The 11,214-nt window shown below is 47.7% G+C and overlaps 1 protein-coding gene across 3 annotated transcripts; it reads right to left on the bottom strand.

Annotated features, from left to right (window-relative positions):
• Positions 1-1,931: 1,931 nt before the first annotated feature.
• Positions 1,932-9,254, bottom strand: NABP1 (nucleic acid binding protein 1). Of its 3 annotated transcripts, none has more exons than XM_059702602.1 (6): positions 9,158-9,254; positions 8,322-8,460; positions 5,835-5,906; positions 3,974-4,049; positions 3,493-3,559; positions 1,932-2,538 (listed from the first exon to the last, which is right to left on the bottom strand). In XM_059702602.1, exons 3-6 carry the CDS (start codon positions 5,894-5,896, stop codon positions 2,369-2,371), a joined length of 375 nt encoding a protein of 124 aa, XP_059558585.1. In that variant the 5' UTR covers positions 5,897-5,906; positions 8,322-8,460; positions 9,158-9,254; the 3' UTR covers positions 1,932-2,368. The 3 variants fall into 3 exon arrangements, with proteins under 3 accessions (XP_059558585.1, XP_059558584.1, XP_059558583.1); XM_059702601.1 differs by having other exon boundaries at positions 9,035-9,248; XM_059702600.1 differs by lacking the exon at positions 9,158-9,254 and adding an exon at positions 8,726-8,989.
• Between the last annotated feature and the right edge of the window lie 1,960 nt (positions 9,255-11,214).

Genomic DNA, 11,214 nt, shown 5'->3' with positions numbered 1-11,214 from the left:
AAGCTACAGGGGCATAGCCTGAGTGGGTACCCCGAGGGACACTTGGTGAAGTGCATGCGCCCCCGTGCAGGTCCCCTGGCCGGGGGGGTTCCATCTTTCTCCTCCTGCGCCCCAGCAACTCCTGAGACCTGGCCAGCCCAGCGGCCAGCAGGGCGCGGCAACTGCACCCCCTTCACAACGGCTTTGTGGCAATGAAATGGGACCATCCCGGGAGCGTGTGTTTCTGTGCTAAGTGGTGCTTGTTCTCAGGTGTTTAAACTTGTTTGAAAGTGAGTCGAACGCCGAGCGCCAGGAAGGGGGAAGGCGGGGAACCTTCTTCCTCTTCGTGCTGAGCGCGTCCCAGCAGGCGGCAAGGCGAGCGATCCTTACGGACTGACACTCACTGTGCCCGTGTTTTAGAGGCTTCCCTTGAGAGAAAAGAAACTTGTTAATAGAGGATACAAAACACAGAACAAAGTTAGATTATTATTACAACAAGTGTCGATTACAAAAGCACCAGCTGAGGTCTTTCTTACTTTTCAAAACGACCTGTAACACGATATTCCCCCACAAACAAGTTATTGCTCCTCCCACTACTTGATTTAAAAGAAAAACCTGTACACTGATTTGTACATAATCTCTGTAATTTTGTGAACATCTTAAGAAAATATTAGTCATAAAGCCAAATTAACTAGAATCATCACACATAAAGGAAAAACTTCTTTCTATAGTACAGGGTGGGCCAAAGATAGGTTTACAGCTGTTCATATGGAAAATAACACAGTAACAACACAAGAATAAACGGTTTCGCCTACTCACAACTGTACCCCTGCTTTGCCCCACCCTGTGCATACATAAACCCGTTACCCACGTGCAACACACCATACAGGTAAACGTCTCGAGCTGGTTCATGATTTCGTCTACCCCGAACTCTCCTCACAGTTGCCTAATACATGCTCCAATGTTTCTGAAATATTTGTTACATACACTCAATTAGAGCAAATACATAATCTGGCACAGATTTTATAGTCACACACGCTGGAATTTTTTAAAAACAAAGTCGCCTTAAATTCCTTGTGATGTGAGGTAGGGACACAGACACAGCAGCCAAGCAGAGCCAGGCAGCCTCAGGGTGAAGCCCCCATTACCATTGCCGGCACACGCACGGGCTCCCGCTGCAGGTCACTGGAAGAGCAGAGGAAGTAGGTCTGTTACCATGAATGCACGCTTTTATTCAAGACATAATCAAGGGTAGGATGCTCACAAAGGAAGGTTGACCAGTTATCCACCCTGCAATAGAGAGGGGACCTGGGGAGCGATTACAACACAGAAGCAAACTCTTAACATTTCTGAATAAAGCTGTCTTCTCTTGTGAGAGAGCCATGTCTTAGCTTTTGCTGATAAGGCTTTGTAATCTGTGTTCAGGAACTTTGACAATACACAACACACACTACACACACCACACCCTTCAAATAAAGGCAGCACCTAGGCTAGCTGAGTTTCTGCAGAACCTAGGGCCCTGTAACATAGATTGCTGTTTTCTCCATGGGTTCAACTTGAATTGCCTTCCCTGTGTTTACTTCCCATAATTTTTATCATCAGATCCGTGTTTATTAGGCTTATACCGCCTTCAAATTATACTTTAATATCTGACGTGATAGTTTCAAAAAAATAAATAATCAAGGCCTCAGCTTCAAATTTTCCTTCAGTGCAATGCACAATGATGATAAGAAAGAGTAACTGAAATAAAGTGAATGCAGCTTTCTTCTAAAAATCACTTGTTATACTACAGATTGGGTTCTGGTCTATAATTCTGACAAATATGGTTTTTTGGTAATAAAACAGGAGTTCAGGATGATTCAGTCCTTGGAAAACCCTAACAGCAGTCACTCGGTGAAGAAGCCAGTCATTCCAGAAGTCACACTCACAAATCACTGTTAGCATTGATTAAGTTTTTGGTGGCTTTTTTTTTTTTTTTTTTTGGTCGTTATCGCTTTAGTTGGCAATATCTGACTTTAAGACAGAGAACAGCTCCCACGAAGCCTTATTTTAAATATTACAAACTGTCCGCAGAAGACAGACTCACAGAGGCTGTAATGCTGATGTCTTAGGTAGCTCCCCCGTGGACGGGGGCAGGCTGTTGAGGCTACCCAGAGACATTCTGGCTCCAGAAATCAACACCCCTACTTTTCAACGTGTTCCCATTCTTCCATAGGAGACTAGAGCAGCTTAACCGTCTTGCTATAAAAGCAAGCAACTCTTGTTAACAAACCAACAACATAAAAGGAAACGGACAAAGAAGTTTTCACAGTTAACCATAAATAAAAGTGCAGTGAGTGTTCAAGTAGGGCACGTAGTTCACAAACTACATGTGGGTGTTTGGCACCGGTCATCTTTTCAAGGCTCTCCGAGGGTCCCTGCCATTACTTATAGTGGCCGTGCCCGTCTGACCGCCAGCTGCTCCAGCTGGCTGCGGAGTCCCAGGCCCCCGGCCACTGCTTCTACCAGCAAAGGAAAACTGGCATCCCCGTGGTTCTGGGCCGGGCTGAATCCCGTTTCCTAAAAAAGAATATAAAAATCCATCACATTTTCAGATACTGATCTATAGAGGTGCACCTATTTGCAGTCGCACACATGGTCTTATTAATGCTTACAAGTCCTATTGGGGAAAACAAATGCCTTTCAACTCCTGGGGGAATCCCATTAAGTTCTGGGTTTGTTCAAACATGTGACTATTGGAAACAACCCTGACTTGATGCTGTATTGACAGGAAGAGGAAAAGAAGAGCAACTTGGGCAACAGAATGAGAAGCGGGTCGAGTAGGACGAGTATAGGTGACGCACTGCCTACGGTACCACAAGGGAAGACCGAGAGGGGGCAGTGGCCTGTGAGTCCTGGCACTGGGCTCAAATACGGCAAATAACGACTCAAGAGAACGTGATTCTAACTTTTTAAAGACGTTTCCCACAGGGCGGGGACCAGCTCAAATGAGTAACAGCCACCCGAAATGAACTCTGGTCACAAAAGACTTCTCCTCCGTTATTTAAGGACCAAACTTCCAAAAAACCTTCCACATGGTTTAAGGGTATTTGAAGGATAAAGGCTAATCTTTTAAAGGGGCAGCGATCGGCATGTGAAAAAGGAAGGTGAGTTATTAGTCTGAAGATAAAAGGCTTTCAGTGCATAAAATTAACCAGGAATTCTGCCCCTGTCAGTCACCAGGCTACCGAAATGACACATCTCCGAAACGTGCACTTCTATATTATTAGCCAACATTCACCACTATTCCCAGGAACTGGCCCAGATGTTTCCATACAGAATGAGCTCAATAAGTTAGTTTAAAGGGTGTCTGCTTTCTAGAATATCAGCTATTCGGGAATTCCCTGGTTACCAGTAGTTCCCTTTTAGAACTAATTTATGCCTAGTGACAAATTTTTCCTCTCTAGCTTTCATAAAATATATATTCTAGAATTCTCACACCTGATGACAATTATGAAAAAAAAAAAATCTTACCCCCTGATCCAAATGTACCTGTACCCATATTACCATTCATGGAATTATTCTTCTGCTCGCTATGTGCCTGAAAGAAAATTTCAATTTAACCAAATGAAGACTAAAAATCAAAAACACACCTGCACATTATTATAACATGTTGTGTCCATTCCCTTTTTTAGTTTTTAAGGTTTTCTTAAATTTTTAATATATTTATTTAAGTCCATTCAATGTCAAAATATTCATGAGTGTTTCCCAAACCTTTCATTTTATTTTACTTCCTGATAGTCCTCCCCACTCCCCAAAGTGCTGAATGGCAGACACTTAAATATCGGACACTGCAGACACATTCATTCTCACAAAGCAAACAGAACAGAAATGACTTTAAAAAGGACTTTAAATGACTTCTTAGATTGTCTTCATTAGACTCTGGGTATGACAATCCCGCCATGGAATGATGGCAGACAGAATGAGCCTTGTCATAAAAGCAGACTTTAATTACCCCTTTGTTCGGTTGTCCTCGATAATCTGGATTGGGTTCACTGAAATTTGGCACTTCTGAATAAACCATACAAAACCTGGAAGAAAATACAGGAGAAGTTACACGACTTCTGAAATAATCCACCTTTCTTTATCTAATATGTGTGACAGGAATGAAGAATTTAGTTGTCGAACGAACTAACTAAAAAGCAACATGCTAACTAACTCTATTCTAACAGAAACATCCTAAGTGCTTATGTTCCATCAAAGCATCAACTATGTGATTGCCTACAGTGTGGAACATTCTACTCTGCATTTTAAGTCGTCTTCTGGATGACAAAAACCAACCATGTCAAAGAGCAAGGACACAGAAACACATCTGTCCTGTCCTCCCACAGGCCGAGGCCGCGGAACCAGGGGACTCGGGGTTCCAGAGTGGGTCCTCCAGGACTGGGGATGGGTTAGCCCTGACCCATCCACACATTGCCATCCAGGCCCCTGTGGACCACGCACTGTGAATCTGCAAAGATAACCATTCAAGGTTAGGAGTGGGTTCTGAGGCATCAGCACAGACAACTGGCTCCCACAATGACAGTTCATCCCAGTGCCTCCTATAAGGTAACCGTGGGCTATATTAACATTATGCACAAGCCCCTCACCCCACAAATGAAAACTGAGAACTGGTTTCTGGAAATGCTAGGCTGACCCTAACAAAGTTAAGTCACTAGGAACGGAGTGTCCTCCAGCGGTTCTTCCCTCAGCTGACCTCCATTACGATAGGCTCTTCTCTATACATAAAGGTCAGGACAGGACCCTAATCTTGCAGTCAGTCATGTTGATGTGAAACCCTTTCGTTGCTCCAATAATACTCTAAATGCAAACATAAACCGTAAATGAATCCTAATTTTCCTCCAAAGAGTGTTGCCAGTTTGATCTTTAAAAGCTGTCAATTGCCTGGCTGGTATGGCACAGTGGTTGAGCGTCGACCCCTGAACCAGGAGTCGACACATGCCTGGGTTGGGGGCTCAATCCCCAACAGGCAGCGTGCAGGAGGCAGCCAGTCAATGATTCTCTCTCATCTTTGATGTTTCTCTCTCTCTCCCCCTCTCCCTTTGTCTCTGAAATCAGTAAAAATATATTTATTAAAAAAGAAAAAAGCTGGCAAGATTATTTTTCCACGCAAAGCATCTTAACCCTGCAGTAAGGAAGAGAAATTTCCTTTCTGTATTTGTATCTGTTTGCTGGGTGCCACTGTTGCTTCTCTTCAAATATCCTCTACTTTAATGGGCATGAAGCAGATGTCCAAGCATTAACCTAGCGGAATGGACTCGTGATTGGATGTGGTGCCTGCACCCAAGCTTATGAGTACCCCCCACATGTCTGACGAGCATGGGGGCTGCGTTACCTTTACACCCCTAGAGAGGATGGCTCCTCCGAGTCAGGGTGGAGATTACCAAGCAGCAAGTAGTGCCTGGAAGCCCGCAGTGCCTGTGCGGCAGGTGCGTAGCCTGCGGATAAACACAGCACTTCAGTGGGCGTTGCTACCGGTCCTGGTACCAGGAGGACACATTCACCCACACGCAGAGAAAAAGGGCATTTCAACTCAGGGCCACAACTTACACCTAGTTTCTTATCTGGCAATTCACTAGACGACAGAAGCTACTTCCAATGGCACTAATGACGCTGGAGAAAGCTCATTCCCCAAACCGTACACGGACAGCTGTCCCACTGATCCGTCCACGGCACGTCACTCCCGCAGGCAGGCTGCTGGAGACACGCGGGAGGCCAGTCGTGAACAAGCCAAGGAAAAGGCTGCCGTTTATACCTACCACTCATGTCAGTAGAAATCTGTAATTGTTTTCAATTACACAAAAGGTACTTACTCCCCGATTTTCTGGAGTTCCCCGCCCCTTCCAGTATAAAGCGTCAGGCACCCCTTCCACATGGATGCATACCTGGAGAGAAAAGCAACATCAGTTCTGTAGAAATACGTCATCAAGGAAGTCTTTATACTATACTTTCTGTATTGGGTGTGGATATGTCTACCATAGCAAATCCAATACAATTCATGAGCCTAACTTTAACTTGTTACTTACTAAGGAAAAATACAAAGAAAATTCTACTGCCAGATTCTCACATAATCATCTAAACTGTAACTCTGGGAAACAGGTCTTTTTGCAAAGCAAGCACGGTTACACTCCAAAGATCACATCTTGGGTCAGTTAACAAAAGAACTTATAATTGCAGAGATCCAAGCAGAAATTATTTTTAATCACAGGAAAAATAGGAAATCAACACCCTAGTGTTTTCTCTTATACTCATTTACTTGGTCTGCTCAGAAACTGATCTAATTGCTTTTCCTTTACCTCCACAAACCACATAGGGTTCCCAAGCTACAAAAAAAGTTGGTAAAATTTAATCCAGGGGCTAAAAAAACTAAGATCACAAATCTTTCACACATCTACCTTTTCAAATTTGCACTTTTTAGTACCAACTTGGGTAAACAATTACTCTTAACAATTTTGAATGCAGGCAAAATCATTAGATAAAATAACCCTACACATATATCTGAGAAAAAAACTGTAAGTTAATCAACATTATAAAAACCAGCCTAAGGTCTGGTTTCCAGAGGCTCTTTGTACAACTACTCCAGTAACTTCATGACTTCGAATGAGAAGTTGCGATTAAACATTGTTTATGTATAGTGATAGTTCATCTTTTAACATAGGTGATAAAAACTTGCTAGTTCCACATATATTTATCTTCATTTATAGGAACGGGTCACTTATTAAGGGTACCATTCACCCATGTGATGTTAGATAAGAAGTGACTTAGAAGGCAGTGCACTATTTCACCTTACTAAGTAAAAAATGAATGCGTATTTTGAGAAAAACCTGAAGTTACTGCAATGAACACATTTCACTTGTTTCAGGAATGAGAGGGACATTTGCAGGGTTTTCTGATAAACATATCAATATTCAAATTACCTCTATTTAAATGGATACCTTTCTTCAAAGGCCACTTTTCTTAGATTCAACCAGAATGTAAGGGCCTCACCAGGGGCCCGACTCTGCCGGCTGCATTATGTTAAGAAGGAAGGTACAATGATCCCCATTTTATAGAGCACATTGAGGACGTACACTAACTTCAAGGTCACACTGAAGTTAGGAAACAGTAGTAACCGTTTCCTTAGTTTTGAATTTCCTTTTAACTTGTACCCCTTGGTAACCATATTCCTTAAAGTCCTATAGGTACTCGACAGCGACTGAATCTAGTTTTTCCAGTTTTTTGGGTGGGCACATCTGTGAACTTTCTCTGACCACAAAAGAAGTATGAAATACTGGGAAGGAGGTGCTGTTTACAGTGCACAAAATGCTGTAAGTCACTAGATAAGATGCGCTGGCAGCCAAAACAACTTTAATTATGGGAACCCTGGCCACGCCCTCCCAGGCAGGCATGCTCATGTGGATGTTTAACAGACAATGTCACCATGAGTCAGGGTGAGAATCAAATGGCTAAATCCTGACTCCCACTTCCTCCTCTGGTGAGACTGCCTCACTTCCTGCGGCTGAGGCCTGGGAGAGATTACCCAAGGCCTCCCCCCCTTCAGTTACCATCCAACTCTGCTCTGGGGTCCTCTTCCAGCACCAACTCCCACCCACTTTTCCTATAGTTATGGCCAACACGTTACAACTCTATTGACCGGACTTCCAAAGTCTTTTTTTTTTTTTTAAAGACCCTCTTCTGGCCTTTTATCTTCCTGTAAAGATTTGGCAAAATGTTAAAGGCAGTGTAACTCTCAAACAAAAAGACCGCGCTCAAGTATTTTTAAAAGCCAATCTTCTGACTTTCCTGGACGAAGACCCGGAGGTCTCTCGGCCAAGCGTTCCCTGCGCATCATTCTGGGTTGGGTACCGCACGGCGCGGGCCACGAGCACTCGTGTCCCAGAAGGTGCCTTCCAGATATGGTCCACGTTCCCTCTCCATAAACGAGGCACAGAAAAGCTGGCAGGATTTCCTAAGTCATTAAAAAGGGAGGGAGGAAGAAAGACTGACAACTAGATTAAATAAATAATGTATGAGAAAGGTAAACTATGGGCCTGTGAATCTTCTCCGTCTGTTTTCCAATCAGTGGGCCCAGAGCAGTTCTGAAGAATCGATCCAACCTGCGCCCGGAGGTCGGAGGGCAGGGGCGGGAGCCCGGAGTCCTGGCCGGACCTGACCCGATGGAGGGCCGGGCCGTCCTCACGCCGCCCGCCCTCCAGGATGAGCATCCAAGGGCCCGCAGCACAGACAGGAGCTCTGGGACATGGGGGTCCACAGGCTGCACCCCGGGAAGCCCGGCCCCCGCCCCCCTCCCGCACACCTACCCCCGCGTCAACCGAATGATGTCCCCCGGCTGGATGAGCCCTCCGATCTCGTCCCACACGGAGATGGTGATGCTGCCCGTCTTGTCGGCCACCTTGCAGGACCTCACTTCGTGGCCGTCTTTGGTCTTGGTCACGCGTCCTAAGGGATTGAAAAGCCAAAGGGGGCGGCGATCAGACCACGAGGCTCTCCAAGGGCTCCCCGCGCCCCTCCGGGAGCGCCCCGCGCCTGAAGGTGGAGCGAGGCTTGGCCTCCAGATCCCAGCCCCGGGGGGAGGGGAGGCGGTACCACGTGGGTGGGGAGGGGGAGGGGAAGGGGAGCCCTCCGCCCGCGGCGGCCGCGGCGCCCGTCCCTCCGGCCCCGCGCGCGCCGCACAGGGGCTGCGGGCGGCTGCGGCCTCACTTACCGATCTCCAGGACAATAAAGACGACATTTAAGTTTTTCAATCCGGGCTTAATATCTCTTATAAAAAGAGGCGGGTCGCTGACCCCGTTCATATTGAGGCGGGTGCGGGGCGGCTGCGGCGGCGCGGGTCGGGGGAGCGGGACCAGCTTTCCCACCCCCGGGGCCGGGGCAGAGCCAGGGGCGACCTGGGGCGGGGGCGGCACGAGGGGCAGAAAGCGACTAGTCAGGGACCCAGGAGACCAGCCCGGATGGCAGTGAGCCCTAAAAAAAAAAACAAAAAAAAACGCAAAAAAAACCCCAAAAAACGAACCACTCCGCACACCAGCCCGCTCCCGAAGGGGCGGCAGGCAGGCGAGTGCGGGCTCCCTCCTCGGGGAGAAAAGGCAGAAAAAAGAGCGCGGGGACGCCTCTGCCCCGAGTCCCGCTCACATACACGGGCGCCGGGAGGACCGGCTGTCACCGCGCACCGGGAGCGGAGACCGCGCTGCTGCTGCCCCGCGTCCCACACAGCGACTGCTCACTGCGCCCGCGCGCCGCCGAGAGACCCCGCGCGCCCCGCCCCTTTGTGACGTCACGACCCATTGACACGCCCAGCGCCCCGCCCCCTCCGCCTGCCAATTGGCTCTCAGCGCTGCTTCCGCCGCTTCCGCCGCCGGCGCCGCGTCCGTCTGGCATTGCCTCGTCTTCCCTCTGCCTGCGCCCAGCGCTCCCTGTCAATCAATCTCCAGGGCCTCCTCCCTGTCAATCAATCTCCAGGGCCTCCTCCCTGTCAATCAGTCTCCAGGGCTCCTCCTGTCAATCAATCTCTAGGGCCCCCTCCCTGTCAATCTTCAGGCTCTTGGGCTTTCTTACCCTCTGAGCTCAGTCCTCCACTTCGGCCTCAGTCCCGCAGCCAGGCAGTACGATGTCCTTTAAGAGCAGCTTCTAGCCAGGATGGCTGGTCGGTGAAGGAGAAATCGGGGAAGGGATGGGCCCTTAGCTGCCAGCCTGGAACCAGGACTGTCTCATCCTAACCCTTTAAATGGAGGCCCCAAGGCCAGGGGGGCTCGCCCAGCAGCTGGTGAGCCAGCAGGGCCTCAGCACAGGTCTCCTGGCCTGGACTTGCACTTTCCACTCTATCAGGCGGATAGAGAAGGTGTTCAGTTCCTTTGCAAACTTCCTATTTTTCCATTGCCCTTCCTCTCTCTGATTGCACCCATTTGCTTTTCTTCTCTATGCTTTTTTTTTTTCCCCAAATAGGCTATTTTGGAGAGCAGCTTTAGGGTCACGGCAAAATTTAGAGGCAGGGACAGAGATCTCCCACATGCTCTACCCCACCCGCACACAGCCTCCCTCATGACCAGCATCCCCCACCAGCCTGGCACATGCGCCCAGTGGAGGAGCCCGCATTAACACATTGTTATCACCCAAGGCCATGGGTTACCTTCGGGTTCATGCTTCGGGTTGTGGCGTTTATGAGCTGGTACAAATGTGTGATGAATGACAGGCCCACCATTCGAGTCTACAGAGTCGTTTCACTGCCCTAAGAAGGTGTGTGCCTCCTCGTCCTCCCTTCCTCTCCCCTGGCCCCTGGCAACCTCTGATCTTTTCATTGTCTTCATAGTGTTGACTTTTCCAGGATGACTTCCTTCACTTAGTAATAGTCATATGCATGTAAGTTTCCTGCATGCCTTTCCATGACCTGTCAGCTCAGGAATTTGTTGTCATGCTGGAAAGTGGTGTAAAATAATAGTAGAAGCGTGATTTCAACATCAAATAAGTCACGAAGCATGTCCGTTAATGAGCCATACCCAACCTCAGGCTCCCACAGACCCCCAGTCCGAATCAGAAGCCCTAATTCTACCATGACCACCTGACAGGACTTGATGCTGTACTTGGGTTTTCCTCAAAGTTATATTCTTCATCCACTGGCAAAGCTTTTTTTTTTTTTTTAAGAAAGGTTTGACAAGATCTTTAAAAAATGAACAGTGGGCAGAGAACCAATTAAGAATACTGAGCAGGCCCAGCCAGCATGGCTCAGTGGTTGAGCATCTACCTATGAACCAGGAGGTCATGGTTCAATTCCCAGTCAGGGCACATGCCCGGGTTGTGGGCTCGATCCCCAGTGTGTGGCGTGCAGGAGACAGCCAATTAATGAATCTCTCTCATCATTGATGTTTCTGTCTCTCTCTCCCTCCCCCTTCCTCTCTGAAATCAGTAAAAACATATTTAAAAAAAAATGTTGAGCAGAGTTGTGGCCAAGTTTGGACAAAGAAAGCCAGCCATTCCTTGCACCCTCAGCCATTTGTTCCCAGAGAGGGGACTGGGTGGGGTTGCTCAGACCAGTTTTATTGACATTTACGAAGAAGAGATAAACATCAGACACCAAGCCCCACAAAAGCAGAAGCTGGTGCTCAGAGGAGCAGCCCAGCCCCCCTTCCCCCACAGGATAGGACTTGGGCCAAATACCTACTTCCTTCCCTACTAACCAGCAGTTCTCAGAAAGGAAAT

The sequence above is a fragment of the Myotis daubentonii genome, chromosome 7 (assembly GCF_963259705.1).
Source record: "Myotis daubentonii chromosome 7, mMyoDau2.1, whole genome shotgun sequence".
NCBI lineage: Eukaryota > Metazoa > Chordata > Mammalia > Chiroptera > Vespertilionidae > Myotis > Myotis daubentonii.
This window is presented reverse-complemented; position numbering and strand designations above follow the sequence as displayed.

Excerpts from the sequence above, each read along its gene's own strand:
- NABP1 (XM_059702600.1), bottom strand. The coding sequence starts at position 8,816 with ATGAACGGGGTCAGCGACCCGCCTCTTTTTATAAGAGATATTAAGCCC. Across the intron at positions 8,461-8,725 it reads CTTTATTGTCCTGGAGATCG|GACGCGTGACCAAGACCAAA; the intron begins GTAAGTGAGGCC and ends TCAATCCCTTAG. Across the intron at positions 5,907-8,321 it reads ATCATTCGGTTGACGCGGGG|GTATGCATCCATGTGGAAGG; the intron begins GTAGGTGTGCGG and ends TTTTCTCTCCAG.